The following is a 20,051-nucleotide window of genomic DNA, read 5'->3' as shown; positions in this document are numbered from 1 at the left end:
GGTGGTCAAAGTTGTTGTAGCTGCTGCACTGCTCTCATGCTGCTGCTGGTGGTGGCAGCGCTTTTTTTAAAAAAGGGTGCCAACAGAGTACACCATTCATTAGCACAAATAAGAAAAACATATAATTAATATAAATGAGAAGAATGTAACATATTTTTTTAAAGCGACAAAAAACTGTCATGCATAAAAACACCAGATACACGAGATCTAGGTGGTCTCTCGAGAGCATGTTTTGCCACCTGGGTGTGGTGGAGAGTTCTACATTATAGGACAGTTGTGTTTGAAGTAGCATGGCTTGCTGTTGAAGATTTCTTCCAACTGAAGACTTCTCACAACCTCAAATACTACACTAGTGTCAAGTAGTGTATATTATGGGTGTATAGCTGTTTGTGTTAGTAGATTGCTTCTCCATGCTTCTCCAACTTGCTGAGCAAGCTTTTGCTCAAGCTGTGTTCTCTTCTTCCATCTGCTCCCAAGCCTGCAGCGCCTTGCGAAGGTGACCTTTACACTTCTGACTCTTTTCCCCCAACTGCGGTTCCCCCCCCCTCCAGTTTTGTTTCCTTTGTTGTTCAGCCTCTTCTTCCTTCCTTCATTTGCTTCACCTTTTCCAGCTGCAGAGCTCTACAAATGACCTTCTTTTTTTGGTGACTGGCATCAAGTTCTTCCAACTTCTTCTTAACTTTGTCCTCTACCAGTTTTTTCTCAAGCACCTTGCCAGCTGGGCACTGAGAAGATACAGCCCTTTTCCTTTTGGGATGAGAAGTCATCTTCTGAGTGCTGTCGATCTTGCTTATAAATGCTTTTTCATTGCCTGGCTTTATCCTTTCCCCCCGTGATTCTTCTGCTGTTGTATTTTTGGCACCAACTACGTTCACTATCAGAGCTGCTGTTGAAAATATTGATGGCTTCTTCAAGAATTTCAGCCACAAAAAGTCTGTGTTGGTCACATCTTGCAACAGGTTTCTTCACGGCAGCTTCTTCCAGTCTCTGTCAGGGCAGAGTCTTCAACATGTACACTGAAATGTGTTAAGTGGCCTGTGTCTTCCAGCCCAATTGAGGTTAAACATGATAGGTGTGTGTTCCCAGATTACATTAACTAGCTGCTTGAATTCCATTTTTAGAGGTGAAATTATATGTATAATTGCAAAAACAATATATGAAGAATACTTTACTTCCAGTTTTAGTGCAATCTTTCCATCTCTAGCAGTAGACATAAATGTTTTCTGCTTTAGAGTACTTATTCTTTATATACAAAGATTCTGTATGAAACTTTTACTTTCTAACTTAAGTGTCCTCCAGTCTAAAAAACCTGCTATAATGGTTACCAGGTGCATAAGCCACTTGATATAAGTTAAAAGATTGATCAGTCCTGTTGCAGATCAGCAGATCTATTACTAGATCAAGCATGTTTTTCAATCCTAAAACTAACAAATCAGTCCTAAAATGAAATCTAAAATTAAAACTACCTAGTAATGTAAAATGAAAACTGCACAGAGTTAGACATATCTAAATCCATTAGCATGCTTGTGCGCTTTATCAACTGTTAACTGATTCAAGTTTTTGTTCGATTCTGGAGCCTGTATTTATTAACTGGGCTCCAGTAATTCATAGTGTGGGACAACATAAGGCTTTTGACTCACAATCGGCGTAGGTTATCCACTGGAACAAATTGGACAAGTTCATCACTATCAAACTATTCCATTCTATTTTTACTGACATTGAGTAATTTTTCTGGATTTTGTGGTTTATAGCTGAAAAAAGGATCGCTCCTTAAATGAGCATTCCTGTGGAATTATGCAAGTTTCCTATTTGGTAATGCATGACATCTTCACAGTAGAGTCACATTCTTCATATCGTACGCTTCCTTTTTTCTAAATGACAATCTAAAAATTAAACAAAGACACAGACAACATTACACATATTGCATACTTAAGAATAGCACCTGCCCTTATTTACCGAAGGTCTGCCTCACGGCAATCCAAATAAAAGCAATCTCAAAGCTGCATATTCTGATTTCTGTAAGGCGGTATTCCTTGCTAAGGTGGTATTCTTTCCTAACACCTTACAATGTGTCAGCGAGTTTTGCTATGCGACTTGTTAGAGCGATAAAAAACAAATTTCATTTTAAACATATACACTTGCCTTCATCTGTCTCCTCATCGTTCACTTCCTGGGTTTCTTTCGTGGATTGTTTTTGGCCGTCCAATTTTTGCACGAGGTCTTCTAGGTTCTGCATTTCAGCCTGCAAACTTCTTTGAAGATCGTGGTTGCCATTTAAGAAATCCTTTACAATTTGTATTCTGTTTAAATCCTAAGAAGGGGAGAAATACCTTGTGAGTAAAAAATGTGAAATGAGAACAGGATGCTGGACTAGATGGGCCTTTGCCAGGATCTTATTTTGTTCTTATTACCACCTCACCAAAGCATCTCAGGTGTCTGCAAGTGAGTGTTTGATACTGCCTAGAGAGTTTCATAGCAGAAGATGGATCTGAATTTCAGCTTATCCCCGCCAACCCAATGCACACAAATTGCTATGCCAATCCTGTTCTCTGGTCTGTCTGTTGCTTCTCTCTCTTTCCAATGCTTCTTGCAAGACCTGCAATTCCTAATTTAAAAAGATTTCTATAAAGCAGTAGACAAATGTTTCCATTTGGGTTTTCTTCCTTCTAAAAAAAGCCTTTTACTATTTTACCTTCAGAACTTGCCACTTCATCTGAAGCTAGAAGTGTATAATCTTTAAAGCTGAAACCAGGAAGCTAATATGGAAAAAAAGCCACGAGTTACCTGACAGCGGAGCAATGAATGAAGTGAGCGATGTTAGGCATATCAGTGAAGCACAGGAAAATGCAGCATCGGACAAAAATTAATTGTGCCACAATTGTGGGCAGCAAGCCCTTTGCTGACTGTACTAAAGTGGCAGGTAAAGGGCAGGACAAGAAACCCATTCAGCTATAAGACTACATTCCATCCTATATTCATCACTATCAACCAACACAATACAAAGAAGGGAAAAAAGAACACTGCAGTGTCTCTCGCAATACTAGAAGAGTTCATTAGTTCAGACACTGAGTGGTCTCCAGTTCTCACCGTTAAAAAATATATATCCAGTGAATACATGAATAACTTACTTGATTCCATTTATTTAATTACTATGCAAATGGATTTAAGCAGTTCACAAACTAAGGGGGGGTGGAATTTCCTTATATTCAGCATTTAATTCCCTAAACATTCTGTTGCATTTATTAATTATGTTTCCACAGACACACACACACAAAATTCCCAAGGCAATACATGACAGAAACACTTCAAATACATATATTTTGAAGTGGGCTTCAAAAGCTTTTCAGTAGCTGCCTCCCAAGCATGTTGCAGGTTTAACTATATGCTGCTGCCTGCTCTTTTTTCTGGCAACAGGCTCCTCTGCCTTTACCTCAGGAGCAAGGTAATTCTGAAGTAACCAACTGATAGTTGTTGAGGGAGCATGAGGCCACTTCAACCAGCAAGATCATGGGGAGCAGGTTGTTCTCTCATGAATGGCAAGATCATGCGTCTTAAGTAACTCTCTGTTGGCATTTGGAGGGAGTTACGTAATGTCAACTCTGTGATCAGTGCAAGATTCAAAGCCTTCACAGACTCATAGAGTACTTGTGACCTTTACCACAAGGCCTCAAAACCTAGTTGATGGGCACATACATGCTATAAGTATAATTTACAATCATTGAACACAAAATAAAGAGAAGCCAAATGTCAACTTTCAGGTCCCTATGTTCTTGCACAAGCTGGAATTGTTTGTATTGCAAACAGATGAGTAATTCCTTTTTTTCACTGAAATACTAGGGGAGGATGGTTTTTATCAGATACGTGTTTCTCCATCATTGATCACCTACAACTAAGCAGACACAAGGAACTATAAAATGGAAGCTCCACCTGCTCTCCTCAATCTGTCCCTTTGAGTTTGCTAAGTTTCCCCAGTCTTCCATAATCTGCATATGGAGGAGTTACATTCAGGAGTAGAGCAAAAGCTGCTGTTCTACACCTGGATGGCTCACCTCACTGTAAGTAGCTATAACAGGATGGACAGACTTGATCTAAAAGCTGCTTCTTGTTATTTTCTTGAAGAAATTATCTGCCTCTTTCATTTCTCCTCTACCTTTATTTTTGATTCTTAATAAACTTCATAAAATTTGACTGTTGAAGTCTTGGGTACATTTCTGCCAGCATCAAAAGGACTTCTCCTCTCAGGTGTCTGGACCATTTTTGTGACTAGCTACATCAGGGGTCTGGGGGGGGGGGGGAAGCAGGCTACCTGGGGCTCAGTCAGGGAAGAGCCTTGTAGGCTGGGTGCTCTTTCTGTCTGCCCTCCAAAATACCTGCCCTGGACCCCTCAGAAATCACTCCTGTCTGGGGGGCAGAAGCTACAGTTACAGCTTCCTTGGGAGCCTCTGTGCACAATTGGGCTACTCAGTGAAAGGACTTCTCCCATTTTTGTTACATGTGGTGCAATGGGTCAGTGCATCTGGCTATCAACCAAAAGGTTGGTGGTTCAAGCCCACCCAGGAACAGCTGTGGCCAGGAGCCCTGCATTGCAGGGAGTAGGACTAGAGAACCCTCAGGTCCCTTCCAGTACTATGATTCTATTTCTGTCCCAGGGGTAACGTAGATCTAAGGTGGCTGAGCAGGTAGTTTCTTTCTCAGAGTAGAGACACATCTGCTAAAACTGAAGGCAAGAAGCTTCACAGAAAAGAAGAGATCACTGTTCTCAATTTCAACACTGAGTAGTAATTTCTTTAGAACCTTTCGTCCACCTTTCATCCATCAAAGCACTCAAGGCAGCTTATATGGGGATCCCTCGTGGCATCCCGTCTAGGCACTGACTTGACCCAAAGCCACTTAGTGTGAGGCAAGATGTCTACATTTGTGTGTTATCAGTCCATGCCCTAGGGGTAGGTTTTAAGCACCCTGGCAAATGTATTCCAGTTGAATTTTAAAGTGAAGCGGTGTTTTCTGTTAGGGTACAAATACAATGGAGATGCTGGGAGCTCAAGCTTTCCTTGGGCAAGCAATAATCTATTCATCTGAAAAGGTTTATTCCAATAAATTCTGAGGAACCCTTTAAATGCACCCCTCTTATTATACAGATGGACCTATTAGCATCAAACTCTTAAGCATGAGTGCAAGCCTGCTTTTATGTTTTCAAATTAGGTTACCTCTTCTGACATCATTCCTTGTTCTTCCATGAGAAGAGTGATTTCATGAAGTCTCTCTTTTATCAGTTCTGCTTCTATTTCACCGATCTGGCTTCGATTCATTTCACCCTCCAATCCATCAAGCTGATCTCCCCCTGGTACATGCACAGCCCAATCAGATGACAGAAGCTATTGGGTTTAAGTAAAAACAAAATGAACATGAAAAGCTATGGCTTTATTGACAAAATAATGACACTTAAGGGCTTCAATGACCCAAAAAGCACAGGATGCTGTTTGAGAAATACAGATGGAACTAGTTACACATTTCTTTGGATCCAGTCAATGTTGTTTGTGACATTAGAGATGAGCAACAGTATTCAACAATACTGAGGTATGCCAAGTACAGTGGCACCTAGGTTTTTGAACATCTCTGTTGACGAACATTTCGGTTTTCGAACATCATAAACCCGGAAGTAAATGCTTTGGTTTTTTAATATGCTTCCACTGAGTACAAGATCCTGAGGCCTAGCTGTCGGCTGTTGAGTTTTAGGCTTTCTAACATTTCAGAACTTGAATGGTCTTTCAGAATGGATTACATTCGAAAACCGAGCTACCACTGTAGTTTGTGAAACTTACTGGCATTATGTGGATTTAAAAACATTATTTGGAGGCTATACCTTCACTGCAAAAGAACACATTTAAACAATTCCCAGTGGAATCATATGCATGTCTACTCAGAAGTAAGCTTCAGTGGGACTTATTTCCAGATAGGTATGCATAGTAATGAACTTCTTTAAAATAATTTTAAAAATGGTGGTTTGGCTATTCCTCTGCAGCAATGTCCCTGCCATTTACTAATTCTATTTTTAAATTATCTCTTTTTACTTAAATTCTTTTTTAAAACAAATGAACTGCTTTGAAACTATGAGAAGTTTCAGAATCAGATTATGTGATACAGCATAAAAGTCTGCTGAACAAAGATATTTTTTTATTCCAGTAGTGGGCCTAAAATAGATTTTGTATCCTGGCTTTTGTGTTCTCCCACATTGGTACATTATTTAACCAGTTATTATTATTTTTTAAATGCCACATAGCATAATGCCTGTTGCCTCCATGCAAGGTTATCTGCCTTGCAGAAGTTTTACCTTTCCATCTATATAACATGCAGATAAAATGCTGTACTATTGTTTTGTTTTGTCCCCCCCCCCAAAAATAAACTTTTGATATGGTAATCTCAAGAGTAAAACTAAATTGTATCAATGTGCCCAAAAACCTTGAATCAACAAATTATGAAACAGCCTCAGATATCCTTGATCAAGCACAAAAGCTTTGATTTACAGTGCAAACCATCTGGATACAGACTGTTGCATTTCTATATTCAATACTGTGCCTAGCTAAAAAAAAAGGTGAATAGCAGCCAGCCTACAAGCTGAAAGAATAGCAGCTATTACCTTTTCTATCCTTGTACGAGCCGTCTGGGCCTCTGGAATGTGTTGAAATTCAGTTAGCAAGTTCTGAACATGATTACCAAATTCTTTCAGCCAGGAAGAAGAGACTTTCATATCTGAAGAATGCATTAGTTCATTGCGGCACTTAATCACCTAGAGACAAAAACACGAAGCAAAACCAGTAGACTGAAAACTCAGTGAAGGGAAATGGTAAGCAAAAACCAACCCTCAAGTTACAGCCCTGCATTAGGGGTTGCTGACTGAGTGATCTGTTTTCACATCAGAGCCACATATTGTTGTTACTAGAATGGAAATGCCCCGTGTGGCGAATACCTTGCCAATGTTGTGTTCCTTGACTGTCTCCTCCTCAGAGGCTGCTACATGATAACCAGCCTTAAGCACTTTATTATATTGCATTTTATACTTGTAGGCATGCACAATTTAAGCTCCATCTGCACTATACATTTAAAGCAGTCTCATAACACTTTAAACAGTTATGGCTTCCCTCAAATAGTTTTAGGAACCGTAGTTCGTTAAGGGGGCTGAGAGCTGTTAGGAGGCCCCTACTCCCCTTACACAGCTACAGTTTCCAGATTTCTTGGGAAGAGGGATTTATTGTTATACAACTCTGGAAACTGTAGTTCTGTGAGGCGGATAGAGGTCTCTGTAGACAGGACAGGGTGCTTGCCCAAATGGAAGAGGCAGTCACTGATTGCAACCTGGTGAGGGTGTTTGTGGAACCCTGCTAAGAAAAGATGTCAATATCAGTAGCTGGGTTACCTCTCTGACTTTCTTCTGATCGATGTTACTGAAGTGATCGCAGAAGTTGAAAAGGTTTAAGAGTGCAGATGCATCACATTTGTCTGGACCACAAATGTCTGCTTTCCCACGAGGCATGTAAGCCTACACAGCGAAGGAGAACAAATGCAGTTAATGTCTGATTCAGAAGCTATTAGGAACACACTATTTCTAACTGATAGTTATATCAGAACTCGTGTTTATTTAATTGTAGCTTTGTCAAGCACTAAAACAGTGGTTTAATTAGCATCTTGTAGTTGTCCTTTTTCTCTTTACAATCCCATTGGATACTCTCGCTGGACTTCTGCATAGTCATTCCGTACTGTTCCACACCGTACAGGAGGACACAATTTAGAACTTTTCTGATCAGCTACTGTTGGTCAGCCTTAGGCTGCCACTCCCTCTTGAATCCAAAACTAGTTCCACTTTCCATAAGGAAGCACCAAACTTGTAGATAAGACTTTTAGGGTGAGATGTATTGCCTTACAAAGCTCATCAACATGCTTTTCATCACATGTTGATTGTACTGATGTCTATTTCACAGCATGTCTACATCTTGGAAGCCACAACGAGGCACAGTTTCCCAGAGCACACATCTACATTGTGGGAAGCCACAGTGAAACAGATACATATATGATCACCACACATCAGTTTTCATGGGCTTTCTGTCTTTCCTTGGGAGAGTGGGAGAAAATGGAGGAACTATTTTCTCTAACAGGGCCCAGCAACTCTAATACGGACACAAAATTCAACAGATTTGTTTGCCAACCACAGTCCACAGCTTCATGTGTTGAATATCTGCCTGCTGTGCTTTTGTCAAAATCACATAACTTCTGTTGAGAAAGAGAGATGCAACTTCTATATGGTAAAATGCTACTATGAGTTTGTTTGGTCTTACTAACTGAATACAAACTTACAAATGCTGCTTTGGTGAATTCTCATAGACTGTTCAAATCCAGAAATAAAGAAGGGATAGAAACCTGAATAAACTCATGGAAGACAAAAGGTGGCAGTAACAAAAGAGGGTAGCAATTGGTTGCCTAGAATTCAGAGCAGCACGAGCTTCTTCTTGCTCCTGAAGCAGTTTCAAAACTAGCTGTATTATACACAGGGCCCTGTAGATATTGCTGGACAACTCTCATCACCCCTGACCACTCGTCACACTGACTGCAACCTATGGGAACTTGTAGTCCAACAATACCTGAAGTGCCACAGCTTCTCTATCCCCGATTTATATCCTACCCTGATGCATGCTGTAAAAGCTGGAGCAGAACATAGATTTTACATACAGGGGTGTGGGGGGGGGGCGGCGGCCCACCCCAGGTTCCATCATGGAGGGGGGTGACAAATAAGGAACAATTACTGCCCTACTAAAAAACTTTTTTAAAAAATGCCTGCTCCAAAGGTCTTATCTTACTACACTAGGGATTATATAGCTATATATGAAATTCCATGCATATCAGTTAATATCTTGACCCTCCTCCACGAAAATAGCTGTTTACTTGGCTGTTTTCCTATGTCGTGAAGGCTGAAATTTCAATTCAGTGGAGCACTTACTGTTCCCAACCCTAACCCTGCGGAAAGCCATCTAATTAGACTTTAATTTGATTCTGACATGTTTTTAGGAGGTAATTTAATTATTGTTTGATTTTATACCAATGTTATATATCTGATGTTAGCCGCCCTGAGCCTGACTTCAGCCAGGGAGGGTGGGATATAAATAAAAGTTATTATTATTATTATTATTATTATTATTATTATTTATTATTATTCATTTGTAAGAAAATATGAAATAACATAAAACCATTTTTGCAGGCAAAAAAAAAAAATCAATGGGGGGGGGGTGACAAGAAATTTTCTGCACCAGGTACCACCTGACCTTCCTATGCCTCTGTTTACATAACAGAACTTCCAGGCATTACCTTTGCCAACTCCCATGAATTAGATGGCCAGAGCCAAGGCCTGCAGTTTCCCCAGTGGACCTCCCCATTCTTGTGCGTGTGATGATTCAAAATCTCTTTTTTCCATTCTTTACACAAGGAGCACACAGGCTGAAACTACAAAGCAAAAGGAACACCGATACAAGTACTGTCATTTAAATCATTGGTTTCAATTTTTTTATCCAAGGGGGTGGGACTCAATTTGGATTGTCCAAGAAATCAACCCAAGTCAACAAATTAAAATTCGGTAAATAAAAAGGGATTAAAAGGAGTTAGGGATGGGACTGCTTACTCTTGGCAGGAAAGAGGCAGAGATGTTGAGGTTATATGGGTTTACATAGTCATAGTGTCTCTCTAGTGGGCTTCCAGTTCCTAAGACCCTTTGAGAGATTCCTGCATGTGCATGCTAAGAAAAGCCACAAATACTCTGGAATTAAGGGGGGGGGGAGAAATGCAAATAGAAAGTTAAATACTCCCTTTTGTTGCGGTGCTTTGAAACGATTGTGAGCTTTATCCTTTCAAAATGCAAAATAAGCTGCACAAAAAATGCCGCAGCCACCACAGCAGAATTCAGAGCGCTCTTTGCAAGCAGGACTCGTGTGTTTTTAAATGCCACATGTCAAGCACAAACTTAACATGTGGAGATGGACTGGGTAGAATGCCGTCACCGGCTATACTTCTTAAAGGAAATCAGAGCATAACTTAAGATTCCATTCTGTTGCAAATATAATGTCCTCTCTGTCAAAACAAGTAGAAAGCAAGTTATTTTAATAAGGTGGAATCTAAGTACAGTGGTACCTTGGGTTACATACGCTTCAGGTTACAGACCCCACTAACCCAGAAATAGTACCTTGGGTTAAAAACTTTGCTTCAGGATGAGAATAGAAATCGTGCTCCAGCAGCACAGCAGCAGCAGCAGGCCCCATTAGGTAAAGTGCTGCTTCAAGTAAAGTACAGTTTCAGGTTAAAAACGGACCTCCGGAACGAATTAAGTACTTAACCCGAGGTACCACTGTATACTATTATTTGCCATGTTATGAACTGTCTTGTAAGGGGAAATACTCTGAAAGGAAGCTTAAATCTACTAAATAAATAAAATTAAAATAAAGGTAAAGGTAAAGGTACCCCTGCCCGTACAGGCCAGTCTTGACAGACTCTAGGGTTGTGCGCTAATCTCACTCTATAGGCCGGGAGCCAGCGCTGTCCGCAGACACTTCTGGGTCACGTGGCCAGCGTGACAAGCTGCATCTGGCGAGCCAGCGCAGCACACGGAACGCTGTTTACCTTCCCGCTGGTAAGCGGTCCCTATTTATCTACTTGCACTTAAGAGTGCTTTCGAACTGCTAGGTTGGCAGGTGCTGGGACCGAACGACGGGAGCGCACCCCGCCGCGGGGATTCGAACCGCCGACCATGCGATCGGCAAGTCCTAGGAACTGAGGTTTTACCCACAGCACCACCCGCGTCCCTTTTAAAATTAAATTAGATTGGGCAAAATTAAAATAGATTGGGCTAAAAATATTGGGGGAGGTGTGTGTGCTGCCTCCTGTGTCTTTAAAGGCTGAGGCATGCCGAAATTTAACAGGTACAGCTTCCTTTGATCATGGAGATAAAGCATCACAGAAAGTTGCACCTATTGAATTTCTGACAGATATGATATGAAGCCCAGCATTATAATGCCAAAGTACCCGTAGAGGGTCAGAACTGAAAACATGTACCACAGTGCTCTTAAGGTTTCCTTTTCAATGTCTGGCCAAAAACATGTATCTTTCCACCACCGCTTCTTTCTTCTAACTATTATCTCTCTTTTCTGTCTCTCTGGCAAATCACATACTCTGAATGCAGAGTGAAAGGTTCAGTGGTGCCCCGCAAGACGAATGCCTCGCAAGACGAAAAACTCGCTGGATGAAAGAGTTTTCCGTTTTTTGAGGTGCTTCGCAAGATGAATTTCCCTATGGGCTTGCTTCGCAAGACGAAACGTCTTGCGAGTTCTTGCGAGTTTTTTTCCTTTTTCTTAAAGCCGCTAAGCCGTTAATAGCCGCTAAGCCGCTAATAGCCATGATTCGCAAGACGAAAAAACCGCAAGACGAAGAGACTCGTGGAACGGATTAATTTTGTCTTGTGAGGCACCACTGTTCCTTGAAATTCTGCTGGCTACATAGCATTGCGGCTGAGAAGAGCCAGAGGCAGCTCTTACTCACAAACACTTAAGAATCCCGTCATGCACTGAATGCTCATCCAGAGAACATATTGCAATTTGGGGAAAGTAGGAAGATAAATTATTGTTTCAGAGCACAGCAACAAAATGGAGCCATTAACCCTGTCCGTTTGTTTGTTTTAAAAAAATCAATATATTCCTATGTAGGCCCACTGCTCTTTCCTTGTACGTGGAGAGTACTGTTTGTAATCAGAGCGATGTGTGGGATGTTTGATATTTCATGTGTCCTTGAGGCTGTGTGGGAAGAGAGGTGGCAGAGGCAAGCTTCCCAGAACATCACACATTCTCACTGAATCCCTCATCTTCAAAACCCAAATCGACCTCTGCGCAATTCCACTTCTTCCCAACCCACAAGGAAGCAATTCCGTGAATTTTACTCAAGACTGAGACATGATGAGAACCTGGGATTGTCAGCCTTGTTGTCAATAAATGTTTTGTTCAGTATAGTCCTGTACTGCAGAGTCAGGCCTAAGTATCACAAGCTGTTCCAAAAAGTACCACAAGAGTGGTCAATGAATCATTTTATATCCCGTAACGTTTTTCCTGGGAGGGAAGATATCTGAAGCACCACAGAAGTTGGGCTGCACGCTCTGCTGCTGTTATTGTGGCCAGGGCCATAGCTAGGGTGTGGTGAGGTGGGCCCCCGCCAGGGGCACAGAGGATGGGGGGCACAAAATCGGCTAAAAATATGTCCATAAATATAAATATTGATTATTGCCTCATAAGAAATGGCTTTAAATAGAGGGTGAACTGAATGGGTGGATGGGGTTGGGGTTGGAGGAGAGGCGGAAAGAAGAGCTAATTTGTCCGTGGCTAGGGGACACAATCTGGACAGTTCTGCCAGGGCGCAAAATCACCTAGCTATGGCTCTGGTTGTCATGCCTGAGTCATGCCTGCAACCATGGGTGAGTACATGAAGCCCACATACGCAGAGACTGCTCCATGAGGCAAGGCGTTTGCATAAAGTGGCTGTTCCTATGTAGTTTCAGCAATTTCAACCCATGCCAGGAAAAAATCCCCAGAATTCAAAAAGGGGAAGCCTTCACCAGCATGGAGATTCTGTGATGGTAAAAGTTGTGCAGATTGAATTCTTCCAGTCATGTTAGTCATACAGCAAAGCAAAAAGCCACAAACTTCCATCTATCCAGAGCATTTCTGATGCTTTCTTCATAATTCAAATACGAATAGTGCCATTTTGGCATCACTAATTTTACACAAATTGTCAATCTGCCATGATGATGCACAGCATAAGATTATATAGTCCAGTTTCGGAACTTCAGTTATTTAACTGTGAAGCGCTGCCCGCCCATTTTTTAAATATAATTTTTGTGCTATAACATTTTGTGAAATAATAATTTGAGTGGTGACATCCTGGCACCCTTGAGCAATTTGAAATCATTGAGATGGCTGCCAAATTAGTTTGGCAGCTTCGCAAAAGAATTGGAAAATGCCACCCACCAAGTATATTTTGAGATCTGGGCGACTTGTGTGTCTCTTAGTGGAAGACCCGCCTCCAAAATTCTCTTCCCACTCAAGTCTCAAAAATATAGGAAAACAAGCACTCCACACACGTCATTTACAGGGTAAGAGCAGTGAAAGTATGTAGGAATCAACATAAAAAATAAATAAAACAGGCAGGATTAGACTCCCTTTTGTTGCAGTGCTTTGAAATAATCATTTTCTGGTGACAAGCATAATCATTTCCCGAAATATTTCAAAGCAGCGAGTCACGCTGTCTTCAACTACATCTTTATAAAGCGTCAGTTGGGCTTCATTCTTGGCAGGACTCCATACCTTTGGCTTCTATGCAATTTTCTTTGCAACCTTCATAATGGTACCTGGTCATTATCTTAATCTGGTGCTAAGTAAAGCACTCCAGCAGCAGTTTTTCAAAACATGAAATTAACTATCCATAGATGTTAAAGTAAGAAGTTCTGATTCAAATAATTCTGTGCAAGTACTCTGAGAGGGCAGGGTCTCTTCATTACGATGTTTTGAAAATCCTGGCCTGTTTCCATTTGTGAAACTGTTTCTCTTTGAAGCCTTGATTGCAGAACAAAGTTCACTGCTATGTATGCGATCAGTGCAATATGTTGTATCAGCTGCTGCACACTGACTTCTCTAATCATTCTCACTTATCTTACAACATCATTGTAAGCCTTCAAAACCTCTAAGATTGTTCCTTGTAAGGATTTCATTTGGGGTCTGTAATTAGCAGTTCTACACATAATATTCCCCGATCAGCTATGATGTTTAGGATTGCGACTGAAGGTGCACATTTTGCCCCCAAAAATATGGCGTGCCAAAAGCTAAAACCTGGATGTCTAGTTTGATGTGGAATAGGTGGCGCTGTGGGTAAAAGCCTCAGCGCCTAGGGCTTGCCGATCGAAAGGTCGGCGGTTCGAATCCCTGCGGCGGGGTGCGCTCCCGTCGTTTGGTCCCAGCGCCTGCCAACCTAGCAGTTCGAAAGCACCCCTGGGCGCAAGTAGATAAATAGGGACCGCTTACTAGCGGGAAGGTAAACGGCGTTTCCGTGTGCGGCTCTGGCTCTGGCTCTGGCCAGAGCAGCGATGTCACGCTGGCCACGTGACCCGGAAGTGTCTCCGGACAGCGCTGGCCCCTGGCCTCTTAAGTGAGATGGGCGCACAACCCCAGAGTCTGTCAAGACTGGCCCGTACGGGCAGGGGTACCTTTACCTTTACCTACCATTCCAAAGCTTGGCTGCCATCATGCTACTAATGGCATCAAATACACATTTTAAACCCCAAATGAGAAAATCCAATGAGAGATTACGTAATCTGGAACAGAAAAGCAACCCTCTGCCCACCTCCCCTCTGCTGCAAAGCAAAAGCGAAACTGGCACCATGAAACAACTGTGCATTTTTATTAACGATTGTAGGTGCATCATAGTGGCACTCCAAAAATAAAATTGCTCAGCATCCTTCATGTTTGTAACTAGCATCCCTAATGTTTTTAAAAAATCTAAGACTTAATGGCATTTCTTGGGGTTTCTTCCTTCACATCAAAACTAATTTGGCAACCATCTTGAACATTTCAAATTTCTCAAGGATGCCAGGTGCCATCACTGCAGCGATTGCTTCACTATAATAGAAGAAAATATTTCAGTATTTCACAATGAAATAACGGAAGTTCTGCAACCACATTAAAATAAAGAAGCGAGAGAATTGGCCCTATTGCGCTGCCCCTGAGCTTAAATATAAACAAATGAAATTATAATACATTAAAAGGATAGGAAAACGCGCAGTATGCTGTACAGTGCTGTATTATAAAGCAGGCAATCTCTGGCCTTGCAGAAGGGGGCACTGTTCGAAAGAAACAGTTTTGCAGAAAGCGCTTTGGATCCGAGGCAAACCGGAGTTCTTTGTTCTGGTCGAAACTTGCCACGAGCGGCGCGTATCTTTCCGCGCGAGAAAAGAGGGATGCGCAACCCCTTCCCCTGTTTTCCTGTTCAAAATCGTTCCCTCCTCTTTGATTGAGCAGAAGTAGTTTCCCCCTCGCCCCCCCCCCCCCCAATCTCAGGCTGCAAAAACTCTCGGGGGACACTGAAGGGACCTCTGGGGCGCGCCACGTACACTTCGGAAAGGGTCGGGTAAAGGACACGCGCGAGTTTGTTTCTCGAGCGCGCTTTTGGCGGGAGAGGGGCGACCAGGCAAAGCGAGGCAGGAGCCTCCTCCGACCTCCGCTTCCCAGGGCGGAGCCTCACCTGCTTGCCTCGAGGGGTGCAGCGCCCGCTGCAGCGAAGGCCCGACGGGCTGAGGCGCGCGGAGGAGCGCGCGACGAGCTGGCGGTGAAAGGCCTGCACTTGCTCCCCGGCAAAGCGCTGCAGGGCGGCCCGCAAGAGCAGCAGGCTGTGCCCGGCCTTCACCCAGTTCTTGTATTCGGCGCAGTTGAGGCGAGAGGCCAGTTCCGCCAGCGCCATGGCATGCCCGACTCTGCCGCCTTGCGCGCCAGCCTCCAGGGGGCCGGGCTAGAGGCGGCGGAGCCGGCCGGCCTCTGTCGTTCGTTGCCTCAGGGGAACGCAGGCAGGAGCTGCCGCTCATCCCGAGGTCATCCTGTCAGCTATAGGTTCACACTTGCAAACACTTTCCTAAGCAACCGTGCAAGAGGTAGGTATCGATTTCCTTGAAACCACACTTTGACTATTTAAAACGAGGAAAAATCTTGACCCCTCCCTACCCAAGGGCACTCATATTTTTCTCAACAGTGTTAGCTTCATAAATAAAATAGTGTACACTTAACGTATATATATATACGTTAAGTGTACACTATTTTATTTATGAAGCTAACACTGCTGAGAAAAATATGAGTGCCCTTGGGTTATATATATATATATATATATATATATAGTGTCACCTTAAAGGCTAGCAAATTTGTTATGGCATAAGATTCTGTGGAGTACAGTCCACGCCACTAGTTGCGTGAAATTTGAGAAAATGTAAAAGGCCAGGTCAGCTTCTCGAAGCTACCAGCATGAGTTTGACCAAACTGCGGGAGGCAGTGGAAGACAGGAGTGCCTGGCGTGTTCTGGTCCATGGGGTCACGAAGAGTCGGACACGACTAAACGACTAAACAACAACAAAAGGTGAGGTCAGTGGGAATTGAAATGCAGAAAAGTAAACAGTGGTATTACGTATTTTTAGTGGCAATTCGACCTATAACAGTTCTTGATTCCTCAGAAAAGTCAATGGCACCCTAAATATATATATTCAATATATGATCTATATTCTCAGGTTATGTTCTTAAGTATTTGTCAGACCATTTGCCACCAGTACTCAGACATACCAGAAACCACCAACTTCCTGAGGAAGCTTCTATTGGCAATTGAAAAAAAGACAAACCAAAAAGGGCAGCAAGATAAAAGTTGATAAAGTATTCATGGTTTGGATAAACGTAATGGAAGAACTATAGTTACCCACAAAATTGACTGGCGAACCGCATAAATGGAAGTACTAATTGACTCATGGAATTCACTGCCACAAGATGTGGTGATGGGCATTATCTTAAAGAAATCAGAGCTAACCTATATTTTGCCTATTAATGGCTATAATGTAACCTCCAAATACAGTTATTACTGATATTGAACAAGGTTAAATTTTCTTTAGCTTCCATATACACGCTTTATAAAAGTTGTCATGTTTCCTTCAATGCTCTAGTGTTTTGTGTCCTAGATCATCTAAATTTACTGATATGGAAGCTGTCAAATTTCCCCCACTTACTAGCTGCACCACATGGGAATCTTTTAACATGCATTAACTTACCACTTGGGATTGTCATGTGGAATCACCATGCTAGCACCAGGTGTCTCTGTGGCAGCTGCTGGTGAACAGGGGAAGACTATGTAATGTTGCCATTCCATGTGGCAAGCTACTCTACAAGGTACAACTGCCAAGTGGGAGATTTTCCCCAGAGGCTGTTTCAAGCGGCTTCCATGCAATACTTTCAATGTGAAGAATAGTCAGAATTCAGAGAACAACCTTAGCTACTGCTTTAGTTGGGTACACTTATTGGGGCTTTCCGGTTTTCCCTCTCCATATGCATGAAAGTAAGTCCCTTCATTAAAAACTGCTTCTGCTGCATCCCTGAGTTTCAAAGTCAATTGCTGTGCAGCACAGAATGCCGCCCTTGCTCTCAAAAGGCCTACTGAACTTGTTTCCGGGTGCTTCAGGAACTTGCCTTGAATCAGGTATGAAGATCTGCAAAATCATACCACTTACTACTTGCTCAATCCAACTTTTAGAGATAATAAACTACTGTACTTGAAAAGGAACTGGCAATTTCCTACTTCTAAATCTGGTGCACCAAGTACGTTTAGCTTTTAAGGCAGTGATGAACTACCCAGAAACAGCCCCATAAGCAAGGAATCTGGCATTATTTTTTCACATATAAAAATGAAACATTTTTAAAACAAACACACAAACATTTTTTTTAAATCTAGTTTATTAAATATTGCTTTTGGGGGGACATGTTTACAACAAGCCCAGATTTAAATGTAAGGATTCAAAGCAGTCATATTAAAATACAGTTTCAATATAAAGTTTGTCACAGTTTTACAGTATTCAAAAAATGACAGACCTGCCTTTAAAAAAAGACTATTACACCAAGACATAAGAAAAAACATTTAAATAAACAAATTTTGGCATTTTCATAATCTTTGTAGTATAAAACAGAATATTAACTCTATTTACTGGCAAGCGGATACATAAATCTATTACGACTTTGAAATGTCTCCGTAAAACATCATACAGAGTGCTGTACAAAAAGTCTGATGAAAGTGCATCCCTGAAAGTGGGCCAATCCATTGTATTAGCTCTTTTTAAAATGTGACACGTGAAAATGTCTCTTCCATTTTATATAAGTGAAGGCTTATTTCAGAGAAATGTTTTTGCCTCTTCATCTCATTTTTACCCTTTGCTTAAAAATAGCCTATGGACGCCCACCAGGGGGCAGTGTAAGGTTAGCCATTAAATCACGAACAGCTGCAAAGATTGTACATTCACCTAGAACAAGGGAAAGAAAGACAAGTTAGCTGGAGAAAAAACAAGCTGGGTTATGGCAAGTGATAAACTTAATCAAATGCATTTCAATTTTTGTCACAAGGCACGCCACAACTCAAACTTTTGTAAATAGGCAATTACAACCAGGTGCAACAGTAATCAAAGAACTTCAACGTTAAGCAAGTTTGCTTTATTCTAACCGATTGGAAATAGTGTAGCCAGCTTGGGTGGAAAATACAAATCAACATGTTGATAAGGTGCAGTTTGCCCACTCAACCACAACTGGACCATTAGGAGTCTCCAAATGCAGCAAAAAAACCCAAGAGTGGTGCAGAATGTTGGTCTTGGGCCAAGGAGACCTGGATTCAAAACCCTGCCTCATTGGGTGAGTGCCTATTTCTCAGCCCAGCAGAGTTCATACAACACCCCCCAACATGTGCTACCCTCAGCTCCTTGGAGGAAAGGAGGGATGCAAAGCTGACTGATGACCAAACTTCCTTGTCAATAAAGACTTGGAGACAAAGATAAGTGTCCAGTTCAAAAGTAACAGCTCAGCCAGTATCTCCTGATAGGCAAATACAATCACAGCAAGCTAAGCTATACTGCTGGTGTTGGAGCTGGTTTGTTGGTGCTGCTGTGGACACTTCTAAGGATTAGGAATCTTGATGAGGATTTGATTTTACAGGAATGCTCTAATAGACAATAGGTTACTTACATGTGCATTGTGCTTCCACTTACAATTTCAGAATGACAAAGCAGTGAAAAGTAGCCATGAAGTCTTCTCTAAACTTCAGTTTAGATGGCATACGTTTTATTATTTTTATGCCATTATATTTTAGAGTAATGGAACAAAACTGCAAATGCCAATTCCAATAACTCCCCCCTCCCTTTCAATAAAGCCCCATGGCCCTGTGTAGTAAAGCCTGATGACAAAATGCCTCACTGGCAAAGATGACGCTTGTTTAGTTATGTATAGAAGCTATACCTGCATTTCCCTCCCACAATAGTCAGTGCCAAGGTAGCTGAAAGTTGCTCTTTGGAGCATGCATGAATTATGGGTGGCATGCACGATATTCCAACTGCTAGTGACACGCAGCATGGATGTTGAATAACTCACCTTGAACCTTACTGCCCAGGTAGAAACACAAGGCTAACCCCTCCCAACATCGCAGTTACCTCAGTGACGATCAGGGGTTCAGGATGGAGTGTTGCCAAAAGTAAAGGCAAGCATTTGAAGAGGCAGACACACATACCACATCAATCCTATAAGCTGCTTCAATGTAGTCAAATGGTATGCGTATCCACACAGTGCAGTCTCAGAATCAGTGTTCATGTCTATGCTATAACACTACACTAAGAATATGCTGGCACTTTTAAAAAACAACAACCCTAAACTAATATAATGATTTTTTTATTGTTAAACCAAGAACGAGTAAGCAACAAAGGTATCCTTTGAGGGGAGAAAATCTTCCATTGAAGGTTAGTGTCTTGGGTAAAAATATCATACCCAAGAATAAAACTGTTAAAAAACTCACTTTTCAAAAGTTTCTAACACTTTTATTAAAGGAAAAGTGAAACTGAATACAAAAGTTTCTCACAGAAACAAAGCAGGCAGCATAAATAAGAGAGAAGATACAGTCAAGGCAAGATGTTAGTCATGAGATACAGAAAGTATAAGCCAGAGCTGTAAGGTGATACTTTATGGAATAATTTATAAGTAGTTCCATCTTCCTGGACCCCAGGCTTTCCTCAGAGGAGTACAATTGAGAACAAGACAGGTAGTAAAACCTTGTAACAGTAAAATTACAAGAAATGGGAAGACATTCCTACAGTGCAAGATGACTTAACAAGCACTAGTTTTCACAGAAATATATACACAGTGCTTACATGACAAAAGTTAAAATCGTGTTGCTGTGACTACAGTAGTATGAGCCAAGTCATTAAGTGC

The 20,051-nt window shown here is 41.7% G+C and overlaps 2 protein-coding genes across 4 annotated transcripts in view; both read right to left on the bottom strand.

Moving 5' to 3' along the window:
- Positions 1-70: 70 nt before the first annotated feature.
- LOC307215325 (uncharacterized protein CXorf38) lies at positions 71-15,685 on the bottom strand. Its single transcript, XM_079974533.1, has 7 exons — positions 15,313-15,685; positions 9,355-9,489; positions 7,415-7,537; positions 6,638-6,787; positions 5,208-5,375; positions 2,143-2,311; positions 71-1,883 (listed from the first exon to the last, which is right to left on the bottom strand). The coding sequence occupies exons 1-7, from the start codon at positions 15,526-15,528 to the stop codon at positions 1,849-1,851; spliced, it is 996 nt and encodes a 331-aa protein (XP_079830659.1). The 5' UTR covers positions 15,529-15,685; the 3' UTR covers positions 71-1,848.
- A 1,851-nt stretch (positions 15,686-17,536) lies between these two features.
- MED14 (mediator complex subunit 14) overlaps positions 17,537-20,051 on the bottom strand; it is a 38,829-nt gene continuing 36,314 nt past the window's right edge. For 2 of the 3 annotated variants that reach the window (XM_079974487.1, XM_079974488.1), the window contains exon 31: positions 17,538-18,106. In XM_079974487.1, the coding sequence (XP_079830613.1) occupies positions 18,033-18,106 (74 nt within the window). In that variant the 3' untranslated portion in view covers positions 17,538-18,032. Of the gene's footprint in view, positions 18,107-20,051 lie in introns of all 3 variants that reach the window. The other variant, XM_079974489.1, reaches the window with a different exon arrangement.

This window comes from Podarcis cretensis (assembly GCF_951804945.1).
Source record: "Podarcis cretensis genome assembly, chromosome: 4".
Classification (NCBI taxonomy): Eukaryota; Metazoa; Chordata; class Lepidosauria; order Squamata; family Lacertidae; genus Podarcis; species Podarcis cretensis.
The sequence above is the reverse complement of the archived record's forward strand: the minus strand, read 5'-3'. Positions and strand labels throughout refer to the sequence as shown.